This window comes from Channa argus, chromosome 1 (assembly GCF_033026475.1).
Source record: "Channa argus isolate prfri chromosome 1, Channa argus male v1.0, whole genome shotgun sequence".
NCBI classification, from domain to species: Eukaryota; Metazoa; Chordata; class Actinopteri; order Anabantiformes; family Channidae; genus Channa; species Channa argus.
Genome location: NC_090197.1, coordinates 42,814,369 through 42,838,586, shown reverse-complemented (window position 1 = coordinate 42,838,586; position 24,218 = coordinate 42,814,369). Strand labels below are relative to the sequence as shown.

The following is a 24,218-nucleotide window of genomic DNA, read 5'->3' as shown; positions in this document are numbered from 1 at the left end:
TGTCACATTCCTCACCCAAATCCAATTTCTCCACGCCCTCCTGGGGTATGCTGCGGATGACAGGGGCGTGTGACAAACGAGTTCTCAGTGCTAAACTGTCTGCTTCCTGCCAGGCAGCTAAAGCAAAGAGCTGCATTTGGAAACTGTTAGCAGATGCCAGGAAAAATGGAGCAACTGCTCGAGCTCTTAATACTTGTTTGCCACTTTAAGATTAGCTAGAAGTTAGACACAAGAAGAAGATATTTTTTAGTTGCAGTGTGATTTATTATCTACTTGTACAGTAACTATGTTTCTTACTGTATTCAAAACGGTTGTATCATTCCATTCAACTAATGGAATGGTAACAAACGTACGGTAGATCTGTAAATGAAATCTGCAAAACAATAAGTGATCTGAGTGCTGTGCTTTATAGAATTCTTGCTTGAACATAAACCCTAGCCCTTTCTAAAATGCCTCTATTTGAAACAGGATCCACTATGCTTGCAAAAAAGTACAAAAGAAGGAAAACCGAAGAAAACAAATTCTAAAACTGTACTTCTAAGCCATTCTAAAACAGTATAACAACAAATGTTCACTAAGGATCTAAATGAGAAGTAAAGTAATAATGTGATGTAGTCTTTGGAAAGTCTTGTTTAAATGAAGCACATGTTATTAATATGAATGATCAAGATTCATGATGGAGTCAGGTTATTTTCAGACTGAAAAGATTAATATAATTAATCACAACAGGAGTAAATATTGCATTTCATCCAGGACGTCACCTCGGCTGAGATAAATATAAGACATTTTCTAAAATGCCATAAATAAGGAAAGTCCAGATAGATATGAAAATATGGAGAATGACATGTGAGGGAATCATTACCTAATGCAAAGTGAGCACCTGTCAAAAATCCAATCCTGAAAGCCAAGTCATTTTTAATGGCACTACCGTGTTTAATATCAAAATAAATTGAGAGGACTGAAGCTGGAGCATCTGTCTGTGCCAACCAGGACGCTGTCATAGGGGAGATGGAGCATACCAAGCTAAACCAAGCATTCATTTACTGTCTTGTAAAGCAAAAAACAACATTGTTTTCTGATTTCACAAGAAAATAAGCAATTGGTGAGGGGGCCCACTTTCAGAGCAGTAAAAAATAAGTCTTTGCTACAAACGGGGGGGGGGGGGGGGGCGCAGTGGCAGACAGGCATAGTTCTTCCTCTCCATTCTCCCCCAAGGAGAACGAGCTCTGCAGCAATAGAGAACTGTCAGCTGCGTGTCACAGGATTGCGAAGTCCCACAGTCTAAGGGCACTGGGCACAATCCAATACTAAATTTGCCTAAAAACAACTGCCGAAAGGCCTTTGGAAAATCTATGTTCAACATCTATGATAAACAGGAAGAAACAGTTCAAAGATTTCGTGAATAATTCAATCTTAAAATGTGAAACAACGTGCTATGTAATTGTATTTCTTGAAAAAGGAAAACATTTCTCTCGCTAAACAGAATCATCATGGGACGGCTTTACATCTGCTGCTCTGTGACCATACGGCAACTTCATAAGGGCTGTGAAATGAGAGCAAATATAGAAAACGGATCTGTTCCTCTGTTCAGAGTAATGGAATGTTCAACTTCCACTAGTGCTGTCAAGAATACATGCAACAGCCAAGGTGGTAAAGATTCAGTATGTCTGAATTAGGTTTTTTTAGCTCATTGAGTCTATTGAAGAGAGTTACCACTCGGTTCAATTATTTACAAGTTAATCTTTACAACAGGCTTTGGTCTGTGGCTGTGTTATCATAGTGTTAAAAAAAAAAACTAATATAGGAAGCTGAAGAAACCAGACATCAAAATGCTTAATGCACAGCTTCAACATAGTGCTGTGACTAGGAGAGTTATTGAATGGTTTCTTTTCGTTTCTGCATTTAAGCTAATTTGATCATTTCATCCCCAGCCAAACCTCCTATTATAACCAATTTTGTGCTCATGTGTACATCGCTCAAGGCTGTTAGATAACCAGTTCTCTCGCCTTTGTGACCATATTCAAGTGTGGTGAATGGTGAGTAACAAACAGTGCGCTGTTAAAGGGCATGGCTAAAACATATTTTAATGCCTAAACACAGCCATATTTCCCTTTAAGGGAATTTTACAATTATGCAATAACATTCTGCACGTCTTGCCTTTTGCTACAGACCAATGGCGAACGGCTTTATGCTCTGAAAAGCAATAAATTTGGCCAATTTGCATAATGGCTTTATGTATTCTATTGCTGTGGACTATGCTTTGGAGCAAGATGTCCTCCACCAATGGTAGATACTGGATAAAGATTTCAAGCTAATGAAGTGTAAAGCTTCTGTTAAGGATCAATCTTCAATAATCGTCGCAGGTATCCTCAGGTAAACATCCATCTGCAGCCACTGTCCATGTGAAATAATGCAGGTGCTGTCAGTGTGGAAATACAGCATGTCATATCTCATTAGGGAATACGTGCATGTACTGCAACACACCTACTACACCATCTGGGAGGCTGCCTTAGCCTCGCACTGCAAGACTAATATTTGGGCTAATTAGCAACTGGAGGAACAATGAAGGGGAAGACATTTGGGATGCAAGGGGGAAAATTGCTTTGTCTGCTTAATTAAAATCTCTCAAAATAGGGCGAATAGCTCCATGGTTCTCTTCTTAGGCTCCACCTCCTGTTCCTTCCACTCATTGTTGTCCTCCTCCTCCACCATATGCAGTAGCTGTATTTTGCCACCGGGTGGTACACCATGCATGGATAAGTGAGAGCTGGGGTAATTCTTTTGACAGCTCCTCAGCCTGCTGGTGCCTGCTTCATCCTACCAGCGCAGAGGCAATCTGGAGCCATCAAAACAGCTGGCAGCACGCCAGAGCCCATCCTCTGTGCCACTGCTCCCACTCACACTCGCGCCGATGCCAGTCTTATACACAAGAGCAGAGCCAGTAAGGGGAAAAAGGGGAGCTGGACAGTAGTAGCAGGAGATGCCAGAAAACTCTCGAGTGGTACGAGGGGAGATCATAGCGATGGAGATGTTTGCAACACGCAGCACTGTCTGTCAAGCCGCTTCAAGCTGCGTGTTTTCTGCTTTGTTTTCAGATAAAGTCAGAGTGGATTATGCTATTTTGAATCCAAGAACACTCTCTGGATAAGTAATTATCTTCCTGAACTGAAACAATCTGTATCCCTTGCCCACTCCACCTCCCTCATGTACTATGCCCTAATTCCTGTCAACTCATTAGCTAGAATGGAGGAGCACATGTGGAAAATCAGAGCAGTCCAAAGCCAAGTCTGACACTTTCATCAGATTCAGTTTCTCTCTTTCAGGCAATCAATTCAATTTTTTTTTAGCTCTCAGGTATCATACTCTTTTGTATTATTTTGCTCCCATATGACTCAGCAGATTTCTATCAGCATCCAGCCATATCATTATCATCCCAGGCATACATACTCCATGTCCCAATCCCAGGATATTTAGGCAACACCGTTTCATAAGGTGAATGACTTTAGCACAGAGGAGAAAGCAGAAGCACATGCTGAGCTGACATATGTAAGTGTGTGGGATGTGTTACATTCCAACTGAAGTTCTTTTTTTTTTCTCCAGTGAGAGAACCTGTTCCTGCTGTCGTTCCTGTGCAGATGCATCACACTGTGATAACGGTGTCACATGCTTAGGCTCTTTTTGACATTTGCCTTGATTATGCATATGTTAACTATTTTTGCTCATTTGCCACCATAGCCCTGCTGAGATTTTATGAAAACACAGAAAGATTAAAGGTTTACTGCTCAAAAGCACAAGACATCTATATACAGATATAATCTATTTGTTGGTAGTTGATTTTTCTTTTGATTCATTATATAAACTACACCACACTATTATACATTAGCTTGACATACTGTAAATATCTGCTTTAGCTAATGCACTTATTAATCAATGAATACAAAATAAACATGGTATTAAGACACTGACCTTTGATTTAATTTAAAACAAAATGTATAATATTCTCAGAACAGATTTTTTTCTGACATATTTATAACGTTAATATTGCAAAACTCTTTAGTAAAATAACCATACATCCAACATATTTATTGGCTCAGTCTGATTATGCAAATAAGCTGAAAAAGGCCTCAGAGCAAATCACATTAGTAAGGGAAAGATTTGGCCTCCTCACATAGCTGGTGGTTGTTTCAGTCAGGCTAGATTTCAATCCTCGTGTCAAAAAGCCCCAGTCTAATGCTGAACACACAGAAAAGCTGGAGAATGGTGAGCTTTGCATTGGTGAGCACAAAAATGTTTCTATGACTGCTTCCTAATTTCTGCCACATTACACACACAATAACAAAAAAAGAGAGTAAATAGGAAATACAGTTTCCAGGGTCTGTAAAGAGACATAATGTGTAACTTCAAGCAAATAATAAGGTCCTACTATGGAAACATCAGCAAATATTCATTACAATGTCATAAACACCCCGTTTTCTACACAAAAGCTTAAATGACAAACTGAAAATTGTTCCCCTTCCTAAACCCTAACCATTACGTTTAGGTGCCTGTTCTCTTTAGACCTCAAACCTTATAATTACAGATTCACAAATTTAGTAACACAAATAATGACGACATTTGGGCAGGTACTGAATGGAAAGGAATGACTGTGGATGTGTCTGAAATATCTAAAAAACTCAATTGACTCATAGGCACAAGTGTGGAGGAATGCAGGACAAAGTTTGGTAAGGAAAGCACTTAAATGCAGCTTTCTCCGTTGTTTATCTGATATTTTCTCTAGGCAGCCACCAAAATGGCCATTCGGGGACTCCAAAGAAGCCATTTAGTAACCAAATGTTGTTTTGGGTGTTAAGAACAGTAAATTACCATATGTGGGAATTAAATTGTAAAATAAGCCTAACCCCATGTATAGGAATATATGGATATGTGTTGTTTTTATTTTAATAGAAACACCTATTAAGCCAGTGCTTTCTATATAATAAACTACTACAGAGTAGAAGCTATGATACTCACTTGTCCCATTTCTCTTCTCTGGAGGGGAGGGGGATAAGTATTCTGCACCAGGTCTGGTCATGAGTGAGTGGTTTGATGAGCCAAATGTTTAGCAGAAGACAGCCAATTTACAGGCTTGTGTGCATGGAGGACGTGACCAGCAGCGTCTCAGTGGTGCATCAGTCACCTGCCACTCAACATAGTCAGCCAGTCAACACACTACCCTGGCTCATTCCTTCTGCCTCTCTCTGGCTCTCTTTCTCCACTTGCACACTTTCTTTATTACTTGTATTACTTTCAAGATACGGTTTGAGAGGTGCTGATGTTCAACCATCAGCCTAGATTAAAAAAGACCACCTGGAGGCTTTTGTCTGGTGATGCTGTTCAACCTGAACATGAGCAGGGGCTGATTTTAGACAATGAAAAGTACCTCTATAGTGGAAATTAAAACCATTCTTGCTTATTGTTGTATTTGATGTCAATTACAGTATATTCACACTTCTGTGATCTCATGCCTACGTCAGTAGACAATAGTATAGTGTGTCTCACTGTGCAACATTGATATCATTTCACAAAAACACATCTAGAGTATGTCTATGAGCCGGAAAGGATGTTCTAAGAAATAATCTTGAGGGGTCCTACCTCGTTCACAGGAACGTCCCAGGTATCCAGTTCCAGAGCAGTCACAAACGTAGCGGTTCCAGCCCTCTCTACAGATCCCGCTGTTTTGACAGGGGTTGCTCAAACACTGTTTGGAAGGTTCCTTCGAGCACGAGGGTTTGACCCCGGCAGCCTTCTGGATTTCAGCCAGGCGCCGGACGTCCTTGCTCTGTCCATCAATGAATAGATCCCGGATACAGCCCACATAACCGTAGTTGAGAAGTGCTGTCCACACCTCTGTAGGGAACACCAGCCCCATTTTGTTCTCTGGCAGACCCCCGAGATAGAGATTGTCATCCAAGTCCAGGATCTCACTTTCTCCAGGGGCTGTGTAGGCAGTACGGAGGGTGTTGATAGAGATGGTACCTAGAAAAAAGACACAGCAGGAAAAGTTCATCTTTTCTTTTTTGAACTGCTATGAGATTATTCAGCAGATGGACAGATTATAAAACCCGTTCATAGTAATTTATTGTTATTATAGTGTATTTTTCTGTTTTGAGAAAAGAGACAATCTGCCCTGCAGAAACATAAACATGCAGAGAATACCTATTTAAAGATGGTATGATGAAGAAGTTAGCTTAATTAGTGTTATCCATCTGGACAAGGTCAGGATTTTCTTCATTTAGAATGACTGATGAACGTTGATAAGACACATTAATCACAGGACAGCTAGTCTATTAGTAGCCTAATCTAGGATCCCTGAGAGTATCTTCTCCATTTTCCTTGGATTCCCCATAATAAATCTTCTTTAGCTATAAAGGAGTGGTCAAAAAAACAAACAAACAAAAAAAAAAAAAAACATTGCACTCCTTTATGATATGCCCCCTACCCCCACTAAAAAAAAACATTGCAGCCATCTTTTTGATCTTGATTAACGGACTGCAGGCTGTTTTTTCACACTGTGTCTCCTTCTCTGTGCCTCACACATAAACCTGCAATAAGAGTTTGCGTGTTTCCCTTACCATGATTTATCACTCTCATTCAGGTTTAATTCTGGATCTAGAGCAAGGTAAACAACAGCGGACATGACTGGACTGTCAAGCTGAGGAAAAGGAAGGCCTTACTGCAGGACTCAGACCGGGTGATTAATTTGTATATGGATCTGTTACTCTCAGTGCAGGAACCATTGTGGATATTTAATTAATGGCGGCAGCCTCCACTGCCCACATCCTCGTCCAGTAATCTATATACCATGCTGCTAAGGATTCGCACAGGCCACCGCCGGGAGAGAGTGGCAGAAAAATAGTGGGCTAAAGATGCTCAGAAATAAAATTGCCATAAAGTCATAATTTGCATTTTGAGTGGCAGATGAATGCCATGGTAGATATCAAGGAGCTATTAGCTGATTGCCTCAGGCAAAATGGCAGAGTCCTAACTGTTTGTATGTGGAAAAAGGAGTGCAGCTTTTAACTTACTTTTCTAGTCAAAGTGTTTATGTTGGGAAACAAGCCCTAAGCCACACATGAATTTTCAACAGGGCCGCCTGGTACATTTTAGAGACACATTAGACACTAAATGGGGCCTTACATTTTATTACAGCTACCATTAGCATGCATGAATGTACATATCACAATTAATTATAAACGTGATAATCTGTATAAAAAAACACAATTAAGTAAACAATTTCTCTGTGCTTTGCTTTACTGCTAATAATCAGTTAATAATCTTGGTTATGTTTGTTCTTCATAGCCAAGGTGAGCCAGCCTTTTTGGAAAAGCACTTGAGAGAGACAGCTAAGGACCTAATGCACAATGATTAACCTGGTCCCACTAACATGTTCCAGCTCTTTTCTCAGGGTCTTGGCCCTAGGCATCTGTTCCAGCACTTCCCTGCCGCCACCCACTGCCCCTGCTCTCTCCAGTCACAGCTGTTGTGACTTCCAAGCTTTGCACACTTGGCAAGGGCCACCCGTCACGCAGCCAGAACAGCTCCCTTTAGCTTATAGCTAACGAGCTCACTACATCAAACTCATTAGCAAGGAAACTTTTCTCTGAGTAGAGCAGGTGCCTGGCTGAACAATGACTGTCAGCATGAAATAGCTACAATCCAGTTATGTTTAAATGCACAACAGTCGCTGTCAGTGCTCACCACATGACAGACAGTAGCTGTAGTGAAAAAATGTACCATATGTAGAATTAAATACTTACAGAGTCTAAAGGCTCAGCAAATCTCATGGTATTTATAGTTCAGTCCTATTACAGTCATAAATAGCAAAAAGGATGACATAAATGTACTGTAAGCATGTCTGTATAAGTTGATATAAGTGGCAGACAAGAGAAGGATGTCAGCATCTCTCCCACATCTGCTCAGAGTGTTCTGCTCACTCGTCACAGTCCTGTAAGGAAGTGTGTAAACACAGTCAAGATATATGTTAAGTAAGAAGCCACTACACAATCCCATGGGGACATGTGCCACCACTTAGCTTGGAGCATAACACACACATACACACACTGCAGGACAGCCTATGTTTGGAACATTATTTACAGCCAAAAGGGGAAAGGGATGTGTCCCTGCAAATGCTACAGAGCATAAAAAGAGGAGGAGGAGATAGATAGAGAACAAGATGGGAACATGGTGATAAAGATATCTGGAAAGAAGATGAGGTATATGATGACAGATAAAAAACAGATGAGGGAATGCAGCAGCAAAAATGATCTTGAGAAGCCAGTACAGGGTACACAATATAGAGGTGATCAAACTGATGATGCAGGCAATAAATGAGGATCAGCATTTCAGCCAACGCTCAAGCATTTTGACGATATTTCTATATTTCTCTCTTGCTGTATTTCTGCAAAGCCTGACCCATTAGTGGTAGGCCTACAATACTCTATCATCAAACCTGAAGGCAGGGGTCCAAACGACAGCTCAGATCTCTCACACACTTTCTGCATCAGCAGCCAGGCTCAACTTGGCATGATGTCCCCTAACCCCACTCGCACATCCCCAAAACATGTTAGACAGGGGATTACCACAATCCAGTTAGGGCGATACGGCCAAATCTCTCTATGTGATTGGATTCTCTGTAGAGAGAGCAGCTTCAGAGTGTGCTGTAGATGCGTTGTCTATATCTGTGTGTGTGTGTGTTCTCATGCACTGTACCTGTGTTCTTGTTTGTGTCTTAAAGCATTTGTGTGTTTGGCCAGACAGGAAGTGGTACTACAACTAACCAATGTCCGTGTATGTCTCTGATAAGTGACCGATGGCACTCCCAGCCCCCTCTTAAAAGCAAAAGTGTCTCAGCGTCTAATGCATTGAGGTTAGATGATGCTGTCTTGAAATAAGAGTCCATTTACAGGCTTGCTTCCTGCAGGAAGAGCTGGCTAAACTAAATAGAGCAAGAATCATTATCTGCAATTGTCACGGCTACAGGAAGTGTTGCATATGAAGGACCCGGCTGCAGATAATTATGCTTGGCCGTTGTGTTGCACTTCTGTTTTGTGCTTGGTGGTGTGTATTAATAAAACATCTGCCACACAGATGAAAAGCAGAGCCTACCACATGTTTCATGACTCATGCTCTGAGGGAACTACTGAACTATATTCTTATTTAAAATGTACCTTACTTTATTGAATCATAACAAGTATAACACAAGGGCAACGGGGTGGATACTGGTCTATATGAGTCATGCTGGCACTTTGTTGATGGTGAGACTGGACTTTTTTTTTACATTTCACAACTGGACATTGAAAAAACTATACTTATATGTTGCTAGGAATTTATTATTCCTAGCAATAAATTTAAAGCATGTCACTATTCAAATTTCAAACATAATTTTTTTTTCATTCATCATATGTAAACATTTATATTTTCTTTATTTCAGAGAGCTCTATATCAACATAGGTTCTAAAGAACAAATGTATCTAATAATTTATGTAAAAATATCAAATACAAATTAATTTTTTAATAAATCTATTTGTACAAATCCACTACTTAATGCACTATTAAAATTACATGTATCCTGTGGGAAGGGAAATCACATGAGGCCTTTTCAGTACAAAGGAACTACAAATATCCTAATGCTTCTATTTGAGGTGCAGTGCACACAACACTACACACTGCTAACAATGGTGCTTTGTTCAAGTCTCGAAAATCCCAAGATGCAAGATTTAAGTTTTTTTTTCTGAATCTAATTGATTTAAATTTAAAGGTTTAGCAAAAAATAAAAATAAATAAAACTCACACTTATAACTACAATTGCTATGTAACTATAAAATACTGTGTGTGAACACTGTATGTAAATTTTGACATAGGATGTCGCGTTACAAAGCCCCTTTTTATGCCCCATTTACAGTTCAATATGTAAGTGTTGATGGTATAGACTTGAGGAAAGGAGGAAAAGTTATCCTGAAATGTCATTAGTGCACAGCTCAGCACAGCACTGTGCAGTAACCATCTCAGTCCTGGGAGATACCACCTCCTGTTTCCATGGAAACTTAGGCAGGGTAGCTAGAGCGGAGCGTGAGGAGAGAAAGCTCACACAAAAAAGACATTCACCGCTGTGCATGTTAGTGTGTACTATATGTAATTATGTGGAGCTGGGTGGGTAAGTTATGAGACAAATAATGAATACAATCAAATTTTGCATCACAGTATTTTTTTATATTTTGGTCTAGATCTAAATCTTGTAGATGTCTATTAATGACATCACTGTGTTCACCCACTTTACCCAGAGAATTAAAGTTCCATATAGTTGACAACAAATGGAAATATTTCAATGAATAATGAAGAACAAAAAAATGAAACATAAATGGGCTCAATCACTGTTTAAACAATGCTCAATTTGGACCACAATCCAGTGTTGCATGCGGGGTAATGAAACAGTTAATCTAATTTCCACCTCTTGAGATGGTGTGGAAAACACGGTCAAGGGGTATATCTAATTTGCAGCGTGACATTGCAAGGCCTTGGCTCTAAGCGCACACTAACAAATTGCTGCTTAGATAAGCAAATCAACAGGGCCCAGGGCAGAGCAGCTCAGGGCTTACAGGACACAACGGGTGAGAGAGCGAAGTTATTCTGTGGCAAATTTGGGTCTAGAATAACAACATATGATACATGCAAAGAACCATTCGAAGTTAGGTTACCGTCATCAGAACTGTTCTATATTAAAAGGCTGAAACACAGGCATAGTGAGTGGTGGTGCTGGTATAGTTTTCAGCAAGTTCAATAAGATTTTCATTCTTTCACAGAAATACTGACTGTCACAGTACAGTAGAATTTCATTGCAGTTAAATAATGTATCTATATGTTGCACAACAGAGCTTCTACTCAAGGTTTCTGCTGAACACTGCACTGTATCAACAGAACAGTTCATCATCATGCATGCAAACACATAAACATGCAGGAAAACAGGGAGTCTGGGAGAGAAACACACCGCACCTAAAGAAAACGCATGCTGCATATATATTGTAGAACACTGCATTTGTATAACTCTATTCTTCATTTGCATACATTTTGTCTACCTGCATTGTCTTTTCTTAAGTTGCATATTGCAAAGTGTTGACTTCTCAGGGCCAACCTGTCTAAAGGCCACATACAGTAGTTTATGTAAATGGATTTGAAATTTACAGTACCTGATCTGCCATCACGCTGGAAATCCACATGGTACCAATCACCATCATTAACTTTCTTATTAACTGCCTTGGTTTTTGTGGTTCCTGAACCCATGTCCAGCAGCAAGTAGAGATGTCCATCCAGCATCTCAATGGCAAAGAAATCCACCTTGAGAGTCTGGGGACTCTTGGAATCCTTTGGCTGCTGCTTGGGCTTGCCATGGCTAAAGAGTAGAAGGCCATTGGGCTCCGTGGTACGAAAATCAAAGGAAATGGAGCCAGTTTTCTTAGCGTTCCACTTATTGAGGATGATAAAAGACTCTGGTGTCTCAAATGTGATGGGGTCCAGAGTGGCAACGCTCTCACATTTAAAGGCCACAGTACCATGAATTTTCATTTTGGGATCGCTCTGTCTGGCCAACCTGGAGAGCTCAAGTCTCACATCGTTGTTTTTGTACACAACCTAAATTGGGAAAAGAAAAAGCATAGTCATACATACAGTGACTTATCTCAGCTACCAAGTGAAAGACTTTCTGTTTGACATATGTAAATGATACAGGTAATCTATGAAAACAATCCCAACTCAGTTGGCTGTATCATGTTCGCCTCAGCTACAATTAGTGTACACTTTTGTTTACTTAGGAATAAGATAAACAACAATTCATGAAAAGGCATTTGGGTGCAGGCACGAAGAATTGTTCTTGTGGCCCAAGAGTGGATCACAACACCAACAATACAACACATACAATAATCCAAAGGCTAAAACTGTATTTGTTCAATTACTTTTGGTCAGTGACTTTCTGTGTCTGAATTATACCAGGGTTTTTAAAGCCTGTTATACTTGCCTGCAAGTCTAGGTCTTTTGTGTAACTGCCTTTAAAAATTAATGAGTTGTATATGAAAAACAGCAGTTGTTCATGTGAAATTTCACCCCCTCAGGAAAGTGTGTCATAAGCAAGGTTTGCACGATTCAGCCCTCAGTCATCTTTGTCACACTGCACCTATGCGTGAGGAACTCTGGTTTGGCACCAAATGTCACTCACGTCACCATGCTTTCTTTACTCCCCACTTGAAGCCTTCACCACACATGCACAGTGTACTCTGGCTTGGTGAAGTATAAATAGTTGAGACATCAATTTCTGACATTTAGCTTTACTGTCAACTAAAGGAAGACAGTTAAAATATAAAAAGGTATGAGTGGAGTAAATGAATATCTCTCTTAATATATGTGAAAAGTTAAATAGCAACTGATAAATCCAAACTGCCACTTTTATTGCAGGTTTGAAATAAAATGCTAATCACAGGCTACTGTTGCAGCCTGTGATTAGAATAAAATTGGTAAGATGGATATGACTCTCAAATTTAAAAAAATGAGTGCATAAGCATAAACATACAGATTCAGAATACTGTATTCTGTATACTTGAGAAACTGAACAACATATCAATAAATGTATATATTTTTATGCAGAAACAGAATGTCGACTGCAGTTAATATTCTTAGTCTGTAAACCAGACAGGGTTTGGCATCAGAGTGCTTAACTAAATGAAGTTCATTAGTGCTGTGACCTTTGAGGTACCAAGTGCTGACAACCTCAGCCGTAAAAGCCACAGACAGAGACAGCACCTTCCATAAATTAAGTCATAATGTCATTAAACTAACGATCACCATGATTTAGATTCATTATAATATTTTGCAGTACGACTAACAGCTGATCAATTAGTCAACCTGGTCATTTTGATGTAAAGTTGTTTGTCTTAGGAGTTGAAAATGTTGAACTAGTTTTGATGGTTTGATAAAAGCAACACAAGACGCACATTAAATTTAGTACACAGCAGAATGCTGCTTTTGAAGTAAATCTTCAGAATATTAACCAAAACATACCGTTTGCCGAAAGACTAAAAAGTAGATACAGTGTGTGTATAGTGGCAACCCATGCCACACTGTAGAAATCAAACAGGAGTGTTATTGTAATTGGCAACAGTAGCACAAAAATTACAGACAGCCATAACCTCATCATGATACAATTTCTATAATGAGAGAATATCTAGTGTACGTGCAGCTGGAATAGTGAGAATCCCTTTGTAGAGTTACCTTCAATTTTCATACAAGAAAGTTTTTCTAGTGAACGTCATTATTTTTCATTAAACCATCAATAAACACATTTAATCATCATATTAAAAATTACCCCCAAAACACACACACAAATAATCTAATCTCTAAATGAAGTAGCAAACCAAATATTAAGAATAAAACCGACCCAAAGTCGTCAGCAGTGTGTCAGGGAGAGGGTTACAGTAGCAGGTAATATTTAACAACCTCCTGGGGCACAAGCAGAGTCAATAATCTCCTACACACTGGGGGGTGACTGTGGCACAGGAGATAGAGCGGTCATCCACCAATCCCACGGTATTTGGTTTGATCCCTGGCTCCTCCGGTTACGTGTTGAAGTGTCCTTGAGCAAGACACTGAACCCCAACTTAGTTGCTCCCGGTGAGTGTTGGCCAGCTCCCCCATGGGTGTGTGAGTGTGAGTGTGTGTGATTGTGAGTGCGAATGGCTGAATGAGAAGCAGTGTAAAGCGCTTTACACTACTACACCAGGAGCAACTAAGTTGGATAGACAGTAAATGGTCTGCACTAGTGCTTTTCTACCTGTTGGCATTTACCATCTAGCACTACTAACTGGTAGATAAGGTTATCAAGTGATGGATAGATCAATAATGGTTACAACATGAATATTTATAGAGGTATTTACTTAACAAAAGAGTTTTAATGGCGAATCTATTCTATATTAACAAGCCATATGGAATGAAAACACTGACCCTGTCGTTTATTCGCCATCATGCTAAGCGTTTACCTAAAAACTGGGTCACCTCCAATGGGAGTGCTTTTGCATGGAGCATTATGTTTATTACTGAGTCAGATCTCCTGTGTCTAACAGGTCGATGGAGCATAAGAGTTAGGTAAGCTCCTGCTTTGTTCCTTGCAAATGGTTTGTGATTTACTGTATCTGGCTGCATTTATCTATAAGAAAAACAGGAAACTTTAAAATGGCAAGCTTGTATTCCTAAATCTCTATCTACTCTTTAAAACGAGTAGATGTTATTAAGTCTGACACAGAAACAAATTACAATTGAACATTTTAAAGATTGCATAGAAATAGAAGTGGGATAAAATTGTAATTTGACAAAAATCTCATGACACCAGAAGGAATGTGAAAGAAAGTGAAGAAATAAATGACGATCTAAGTTTGCTGGAATTTACTCTTATAGACTAAACATATAAAGGCACAAACAATAAACCCAAATCAATTCTTTATAGTCACGACAAAGGGCACCTTTGAGTCAAAGGAGCTTTGGTCTGAGCTACAACCTGTGATGCACTAGTAGCACTGCACTAATTTGTCATCAAACTATTGGGCTGTGACAACTGAGCCATTACTGCACCACTGTTTGTTTTGCCATCAGAACCAAAAGGCAGGCGTGGTAACTCAGACTGGAATTTACAAAAGAATACTGCAACAAGCCAGTTGGAACAGCACATGCTGATAAACTACTGTTCATACTGTATATTATCATAACATAGACAGAATCTAACCAATGACTGGGCCTGTGTTTATTTTAACATGGCGTATGAGGAGATGAAGGGAGCTGGCCAATCTACTTAGCAACAAAATAAATGAAAAATGAAGTAGATTAAACTAACTGCATATTTTCCATTATATGGGCACATTTTGTTTGATATTGACATATGCATTTGTCTGGTAAACCTAAAGAAAGAATATTAAATGATACCATGACCAAATATAGGAGGGGAAATTATGTCTGTCTCAGATCTCCTGAGAGCAGTTCTGCACGATGTTTGAACGTTTTTCAAGACACTCGACACACTGATTTCAGGATACTGATAGTAATGGTTAGGCTGACTTGGAACAATGATCCACTCATTGGCTATACCAATCCCATTCTCATTTTCACCATATCTGTAGTACTTAATAATCAGACCTCTAATAAGATGTACCTGGTGTGTGGGCACATGGTCCACACCCTGCCTGCTCATTGCACAGAGCTGTCTCAGACCCTCTGAGAGACTCACTTAGGATGACAGCCTGTGCTTGAGGTGAGAGACCAAATGTAGGCCACTAAAAAAGAGGCTACATAAGCTATGAAAAGAGAAAGTGGGGAGCGATGACAAAAAGGGGAAGCTGTTCTTTTGAAATTTAAAGATAAATTAATACATAATTTTGCGGCACTTTAGACGTTTGCTTGATACATATCTTAGTGTATCCCTGGTGCTTCCTAAAGTAAATGCTTTAGGCCAGAATCCTTATTAAGTAGCAACAATAAAAAAAAAAAAAAAACATAGTAGAAAATATAACTTATGATCCCTGTGCTGGAGAAATTGGCCTCTTTCTAATCTGGTCTTGGAACAGACATTAGAGTATATACATACTTCTACAGTACTATGACACTTAAGTAAGGTAACAAGTGGCAAATGACACTGCAAACCATGAGCCAGATTCAAAAGTCCCATTTTGCCACGTGCGCTCAATATGTCAACTTTTAGCATGTACACTATGTCAAACAGTGATAAACATTTCTGCACTTCGTAATGTGTTTTATTTATTCAAGGCAAGATATCTCGTATTGCATATTTCTATGACTTTAAAGTTACATTTCGTAAACACAATCACTACTACGCATGAGGACGATCCAGGATAATGTATAGTAAGTGTGGTACTGAATGTTCCCCAGTGAAAGAACCATGAGGTGTTAAGTGTGTCAGTTTGTTGACAGCCTTTGAAAAGTCATCTACCCGAATTTGGCAACACAATTCCTCTTTGAGGTGCACCTGACAGAGCTGTATGATGCCTGTACTATATTCACTCTACGTCAGAAGTCAGCATTGACCTCAGTGTGCTTGTGTGTGTGTGTGTGTGTGTGTGTGTGTGTGTGTGTGTGTGTTTGTGTATAGCACTGTGACTGCAGTGAGAATGTTGTGTGACAACATGCGACCAAAAGAGAAAAAGCTAACTAAAGCAAAGTCTAAAGGATGAAACAGGGTCAGTGTGTGGGTGGAAGGGCCTGCTTGGGAGTCCTAAAGTCAAGTCAGTCACATCCTGTACACACACCAGCCTCAGCATGCGCACAGAAGTGGTGTTTACCTCCTTGAGGCAGCCCATGAAGTTGTTGCTAACTGGGGATCCAGGCAGGTCAGCTGTGCTAGGGCTCCCTCCAACATAGAAAAAGTCATCAGAGCCTAGCATGGTGTAGTCTTCTTGTGTATATCCTGTGGTGGTCAGAATCCCATCAACTGATATTGTTACCTAGACAACAAAGCACAGGGAAAGGACATGCTATACTCAGCCAGCCTATATAATGCAATGTTATTGCCTTTCCCTCTTTTTGTCTATGACAGACTTCGATATGTTTTTTTTTTTTCTGAAACCCATTTTCATGTCTGTTTCCATTGTCTTTTTTCTTGTTTTTGGGATTATTTTGTCCAGTTTGGAAGACTGCAAGCCTTCAAAGGCTTTTCTAGTTTTGTTAGAGAGTTAGTGAACTGCCCAGACTACAGTGTTAGTATTGTCCCTACTGCAACTTAAAAGTACTTTAGCAGACACAAAAATGGTGTTAGTAGAATGTCATCTAGGTTAGTTTAACTTTTAGTTTCATATTAGTACATCCAGCAGTTCTACAGAAGAAATCAGAACGTGCTAATAAGTTAGAGAGGCAGCACATGCTATGAAAAAACAATCACCTTTTAGTATAGGACAAGGATTGAGGGTATTAGAGAAAAAATAACATGCATGCATTTGTAATTTCTTTTTGCTTGCAAGTATACAAAAAGAAAAATGTTTGCCATATTCTGGATTGAAATATGGAATAAGTATTTTGACGCCTGTCACAGTGTCAGATGCATGCAAAAGCTCAGGGACAAAACCACACAGAGAAGTAAGAAAGCACCAAAGAAGCACCAATGACAAACACAGCTCAACTATCACATTCATATTGACAAATGGGCAGTGTGACATTTGCAACACATAGTCAGTGCATGCAATGCAAAGTGAATGGGGATACAACTGGCTGAGCCAAAGAGCATCAGGCCAGCCAGACAGGAGCGGGTCCTTGTTATTAACCACAGCTTGATGCAAAAGGCTCGAAATGATGCTCCTAAAAAGGTGGATCAAACAGAATTGGACAGGAAACAAGTGAAATAAAGAGGGTGAAACCAATGAATGAACCAAGAAATTAAAAAGGATTCGAAAAGTAAGCAGAAGAGTACCAACCGCAATTTCCCTTTTTTTGTAAATGACGTCTACAGTAAAAAAGAAAGAAAAGAAACACACGGCAAACCCAAACTAAGAAACAATTAGAATGATATCTACCGAACAATGTAGTTTGTTTACCATAGCGTGTCCAATGCCTGAGTGCTTTGTGGAAAAGGGGGGAGAAAGGAAATTAAAAACTGTGAACAGAATAACGATTGTTACTCAAATAATATATGATGGTCAATACTGTTAGTACATTGTTAAACGGCAAAAACCATACTGGTTAGTAGAATGACACATTCCATGAATGATGTTAGTTAGTTTCCAAAGCATGTTAGTAGCAGAGAAATAAAGGGCAAAATAAGTTTAACAAGAAAAAAGCAGACCAAGGAAATAACAAGAATGCTCCACGAGAGATGTCAGAGCTCAACCAATGACTCCCTAAGTTCCTCATGGTGTTTTTGCACCATGTTCTTTTTGTGACTAATACCGAGTAGCAAAAAAATACTCCCTTACCCAAATCCTGACAAAAGATTATGATTGACAGACATCAAATGGTTCATAAGAAAAAATGCCTAAAGCACATCAGTTGACCTTTTAACCTCTTTAACTATGTCCCAAGTTCAAGACCATTTCAAAGCTGTATTTCTTTTATTGGTGTTCTTTTGTACTTGGTTTTAGGCTTGAGACCAATCCAGTGTGAGACTTTCCGGCGCTCGTACAATACTGTACCTCCGTTTGGTCTTATTGATGAACTTTAGGATCACTTTACTGCAATGAGACAAAGCAAAGAAGACCCTGACACAGAATGAGGAGGATGGCAATTTTTGATTCCCCCACAGAGCATGCACTCCATACGCTTCGTATTCTTACACAGTTTGAATGCAGTGGATGTTCAAGCTGGCCAAATCCTTCGGTATGCCAATAATCAATTTGCTGTGCAAAAAAAGCAGCTTTGGTCGAAAGACAAACATTTCCCATCAAATGAGCAGGCACAAATCTACAGCGTTTGTAGAACCTCGTTTAAGTGTCCTAAAAAATTTGACAAGTATCTTGGATGGTTCAGAATAATGTGTTTGACAATGTAGGGACAACTAAAAAACTCCAATATGATCTTTTTACCTGCTAAGCAAAGTTGTGGCACACGTTGTGGACCAACTGCTTCTCAGTATTCCATCAAAAACATCAAGGAGCACCTGTACTGTCTGGATCCTAAAATGCTTCCTGTTCTGCCAGCAGTGGAATTTTTCACAGAATGATGCCATTGTAAGAACGTTTCTGAAGGTATGAGTGTTGATGTTTTAAACACAACCTTCCACTTTGGCCTGGCATTTCATGAGAATATTTTATAATGGGGTTAGGGTTAGGGAATTTTTGGGTTGTTCTGATATAATTCTAAAAATATTATTCTTTATTTTACAGGTTTTATCAATGTAGTTATTTATTAGTTTAACTTTTTGTGTATTTATATTTGTGTATTTTATATTTACATTTTTTGTGTATTTGTATATTTCTTGTGTGCATTGGTGACAAAATATTGTTATCACCTTGTCACCTATGGGTAAAGCACTTTGAATCAATGGTAATGTCCGGACAGTTGGCTCTTTTGGGTTTTCTTGATGAGACCACCGATAGGGGTTAGAGCTCAAAAGCCATGTCTTCAACTCTGCATTCCACCTGAGGTCTACTGTAATGGACCCCATGAGTTACCTGAAACACACCAATCTACCATAAATGGAAGCGGAGATTAGGATCCATCTATGTGGCAGGTTTAGCCAGCAGACAACAACCCACTAAGTTGTGGCTTACAAAAACTGACAAGCAGAGCCAGTTGTTTATGTTGAAATCCACTGGGAATGTGTTGATGTGTGCCTCAGCAAGCCTCAAGTCTCTTCAAATTGGTCATGGGTCAAACTGAGTAGCACAGTTGTCAGATCCAAGGGCAGTCTGCCACTAGCAGAGTGTCTCATTAAAGCTTATAGATCCAGTTACAGGCTTTTGCCTGTACTCACAGACCTTTGATTTCAAAGTGTAATCCTAGATTGGATCACACTTTGTGTTTATACTTTGTCTAGAATATAGACTCCTTGGAGTCTAGTGAGTTCAAATGAACCTATTTATTTGACACTCAAATGCTGCTGCATTTTATCGTATAACTAGTATCACTACATTCACAGCAAAACAATTCACTTTGCCAAAACTCTGTTAATCTAAACTATTCCTATCACACATTACTCTTCTGTTCTATCATATTATCACTTAATACCTAATAATAGTGATAATTGTCCCTGATTTTAAGGGTTTCTCGTTCTTAATACTTTAAGTGAAGTCTGGATTCATATCTAGATGTCCCTGCTCACTTCTGGGTCTGTTTTATCTCCACCATAAGCTGCTATGATTCAATTTAGCAATCCAATTACAATGTCTAGAAAAAAGAATATATTGTATGATGGGAATGATTTAAGTGCATTTGTTTTGATTCATTTACTGAGTCTCTGCATCACCCGCTGTACTGTTACCTGACGTAGATTCCTTGTTACTTTGACATCATGCCAATCATTGTCATTAAATTTCCCATTGACTGGCTCCACAAGAGCTTCAAAGGCTCCAGACCCCAAATTAATGACGAGTGAGACAGCCCCATTTTTCAGTGCCAGGTTGACGTAATCAGCTGATTTGCCCGTGTGCAGCATCAGTCCATTCCTCTGTAGAGTTTTGAATGACAATGTGATTTCATCACTGCTGCTTTGAATCGGGTTCAAGGACAAGTCGTAGCAGAAGAACTCAGATCCTTTGAAGGTTGCGACATACTCTTCTTTTCCTGCGGCGACAAAGAAAGACAAATGTGTTGCATTAATATCACAGCCTCTTCGTTGCCTGTTGGGAAACTGTCAGAAAAAAAAATGAGAAAAAAACTGGATACTAAACACACTGAAATCAGAGAGAGGAACCTGACATGTGATGAGAGTAACTTTTGCGATATGCTCAGAAGCATTCAATGATAAGCTAGTACCTACCTTAACCAGACAACAAGTGTGTACGTCATTGAACTGCATTACGTCTTACATATGGTATGCCAACACAGCAAATACTCTACACATAGCCTAAACTACTAAACACCTGCTATTTTTAAACTTCATGAGTCATAATATGTAGAGGTCTACATCATGCAGATCTTTGCAGATTTATCATAGAAAGTATCATCGAAATGAGTCACTGCTCAGCTGTTCCTTTATTTAATTTCTGACATAATGTTTCTTTTATTGCATGTTACTGTGTCCCTGTGATCAAGGTTGGGGAACTACAGACACTCATAGCTAAAGAATATCAGTGTGCAGATGTAGGCAATGGCTGTCCCAAATGCGAATTGCACACACATATGCACATACCTACACACACAGACACACACCTCTGGCTGGTTTAGGAATACTAAATTTGACAGCAGCTCAGTTGATCCAATACCACATTCACACACAATAATACTAAATAGGCACGCATGTATAAAAAAATGGGATATGAAAGCACCCTATCATATTACATAAAAATAAATCCTGCTGCACTGTAAAGAAGCAGCAAACAATACAAAGAGTGTCAACTACCATACTGGTACATACTGTAAGCACTGACAGGGGTTAGCTTGCTTAACATTATACAGATAAAATGGCCACAGGAGACAGCTGTCTGTTAGGTTCATTACTTGTTAGATGTCTGTACTAGGTTTGGTCCTCTTTGAGAACCCACAAGTAAGGAGAGCAAACAGAAAAAGTAACCTAATCAGAGAAATGTAAATAACACACACCCAGATTTATAATGCATATCCGCATACGACCACTTTTCAACAGTAACTCCTTTGGCTTTAAGTAGGGTTGCGTTACTGCAACCTAATTAGGTATGACTTAATCCAAGGCCATAGGTTGCAGTAGGAAGCAAATTGAATGAGAACGAGGAGAAGATGATGCTGCATTCAAAAACAAACTTGCAAAGGCTGCACAAAGGTGAGATTTGCATTAATTGAAGTGTTTGCGAAAAGTATGATCCACTTTAACTAGAGTAAACAACTTTAGATCTATTAAATTGAAGCGGGGAGCTGGTTCCCATTCGTTGCTGTAAGATGGATCCAGGACTGTCTCCTTTGCAGTGAGGAGACAGTCCCTAACATGGGTAGTAGACTGAAAGATATCAAACACAGTCCAGTCTTTCTGTTCAACGCTGTGCTGCTTAAATGGTTCAAATGTCAGACTGATGTGCAACCAGACTTGCAGTTAATTAGCTTCCCACGTGTTTTTTTTTTTTCTTCTAAATTGCAGCCACACCGTAGACTGTTTCCTGTGGTCATACGATGTTGTAGAGTAGTCTGTAATGTTAACCACGCACTCTTGTAGCCTTTGTTTGAAAACAATAAGCGCAACTGTAGTTCAGTTTTAGTTACAGGTACCCGGGACGTTTTAATTCAGTTCTAATTTGCAGCCAAGTTTCCATTTCCAACTCTAACAGTGACATAATTCATTCATTTTTCATACATCAAACAATATCTTTATACTCCTACAACACTTCTACAAATCAATATCTGTAGAAGTAAATAGCTGTATTAATATATTCTCACTTGTTCGCGACTCTCCTACACCTTGGTGTAATACCTAGCACCATTCTTCAAACAGCTGTATTTATGCAAACATGTTGCAGAACACAACTGTTACTGAAAACATATATGTGACAGCTTCACATGAACTGTACCCAACATTAAGAACACACTTCACACTCACTTTATTTGCATCTAAGTCAGCTACATATGTTACTCAGTACACTTGAGCTACTCGACAATTCTGGGCTACCAAGCATCCTAATATATGGCAGGGGTCTGACAAAGTTAAAATAACCTTGAGAAAAACCTTAACACTGACATTGTGAGATAAAAACAAAGTGGCACTGAACATCAGTGTGTGATGCATGTGAACACCCATTAGAAGGCATTTAAAAACTGGTTTAGACAGATAACAAGCCATTAAAGCCACTAGCAGAAAACAAACCACCGAAACACAAATGGACCAAAGCTTTCAATTATCATAAATGGGGCGCACTGCACATTCATGTATGCATGCCAGACACACACGCAAATGCACATGCGCACATGTGCCTAGTGTAGCATTCAGGCATGGGTACAGCAACATAACAAATAAAAGGGGTTGCTGTCCACAAAAATTTGTCACCTCATTGATTCCCCCTTAAAGGCACTATAGTGCACCTCTGGGAAAACGACAAGGAGCCGTAATTGAAGTTGACTAGATCTCACCACTCTTTGGTCATTCTGTCAATGTCTGTAGCCCCTATCAATGAAAATAAGAGACCTCTACCCTCTTCACTGAACCCACCCATCCCTGATCTACAAGCTCAGTGACCACCGAGCAAATAGAGCCAAGAGTTTGGGGTCATTCTCATCTCTCTCTCTCTCTCTCTCTCTCTCTCTCTCTCTCTCTCTCTCCAAACATCCCTATCCTTGCACAGTTAATTCTCCTAACCAACGGAGAATGAATTGTGTGTGTACAGCAGGGGCATTGTTAGGAATTTATAACACTTGGGGCTCAGCCCAGAGGCAGTTTCAGGACCAGGGGCATACGTCTACTAGAGAATCATATTTATATTCAAACACTGGCAGTCTGGTTCATTCTAATGTAAACATATGTAAGTTTAAATGAACCAGAATAATTTGATCATCAGTCAGCACCAAGCCCCAGCATTCTGTAAATTAAAAAATAAATGTGTCAGAAATAAAATCCGTTCCTTTAACGTTATATCTACTCTCCTTTCGGCTTTATCCCGTGAGTTCGGGGTCGCCACAGCGGATCATTGTCGGCATGTTTATTTGGCACAGTTTTTACGCCGGATGCCCTTCCTGACGCAACCCTCCCCAATTTCTACCGGGCTTGGACCGGCACTGCATCGCTGGGGAGGGGGAATGGGCTGTTAGGGGTTCAGGGTCTTGCCCAGGGACACTTCGACATATAGCCAGGGCCGGGGATCGAACCACTCACCCTGTGGTCCGTAAGCAACTGCCTTTACCAACTGAGCTATAGCCGCCTGTTCCTTTAACGTTATATACCTCTCTTTTTTTTTCAACATGTAATAGAACTGAAGGGTATGAATGACTAATTAATTAACTAGCTGGTGTCTAAAAAACACAAGAAATATTTTTAAAATGATAATGAGTCTGGCAAAACACAACTTGCAAAGCTTTAAGACAATTTGTTCTTGGAGGCATTTCACCATGAAGCCGACTCAAGTGTCAGACCAAGCAAGCACTCAAGCTTCCATCTGGCCTCTAATGGCAGGGCAGACACCACACAAGCAAACAGCTGGCTCCTTTTAGAGATATTTTTATGTCTATATAATAAGTGACTCTATATAAATTCCTTGTTGTGATCCTGTGGATGCAAACAACCTACATTTGTTTGGAAGTTTGGATTGTCCCTACCATTTTTTTTTTAAAACTATACATTAAATAAAGCTGCAAAAGGGGGTTGGGATGCAGAAGTCACCAGCCCCCCTACTGAGCCACCAGGCCCCCTTAACACAAGGCTAAATTCTCAGAATCCAGATTAGAGCATTATGGTGCTGGAGTGGTTAGTGCTGCTGCTTCACAACTAGAAGGTTGTAGGTTTGTGTCCCTGGCTAATTGTTGCCTTCCTCTGTGGAGTCTGCATGTTTTGGTGTGGGTTTCCACCAGGTACTCTGGTTTCCTCCCACAGTCCA

At 39.7% G+C, this 24,218-nt stretch overlaps 1 protein-coding gene across 38 annotated transcripts in view; it reads right to left on the bottom strand.

Moving 5' to 3' along the window:
* LOC137137301 (neurexin-1a-like) overlaps positions 1-24,218 on the bottom strand; it is a 230,960-nt gene that overhangs the window by 129,419 nt on the left and 77,323 nt on the right. For 27 of the 38 annotated variants that reach the window (XM_067523669.1, XM_067523686.1, XM_067523678.1 and 24 more), the window contains 5 exons: positions 19,991-20,292; positions 17,610-17,633; positions 16,365-16,526; positions 11,223-11,664; positions 5,632-6,015 (listed from right to left, as the gene is read on the bottom strand). In XM_067523669.1, coding sequence (XP_067379770.1) covers positions 5,632-6,015; positions 11,223-11,664; positions 16,365-16,526; positions 17,610-17,633; positions 19,991-20,292 — 1,314 coding nt within the window. Of the gene's footprint in view, positions 1-5,631; positions 6,016-11,222; positions 11,665-16,364; positions 16,527-17,609; positions 17,634-18,203; positions 18,222-19,990; positions 20,293-24,218 lie in introns of those variants that run through there. The other 11 variants (XM_067523647.1, XM_067523493.1, XM_067523639.1 and 8 more) reach the window with 2 other exon arrangements.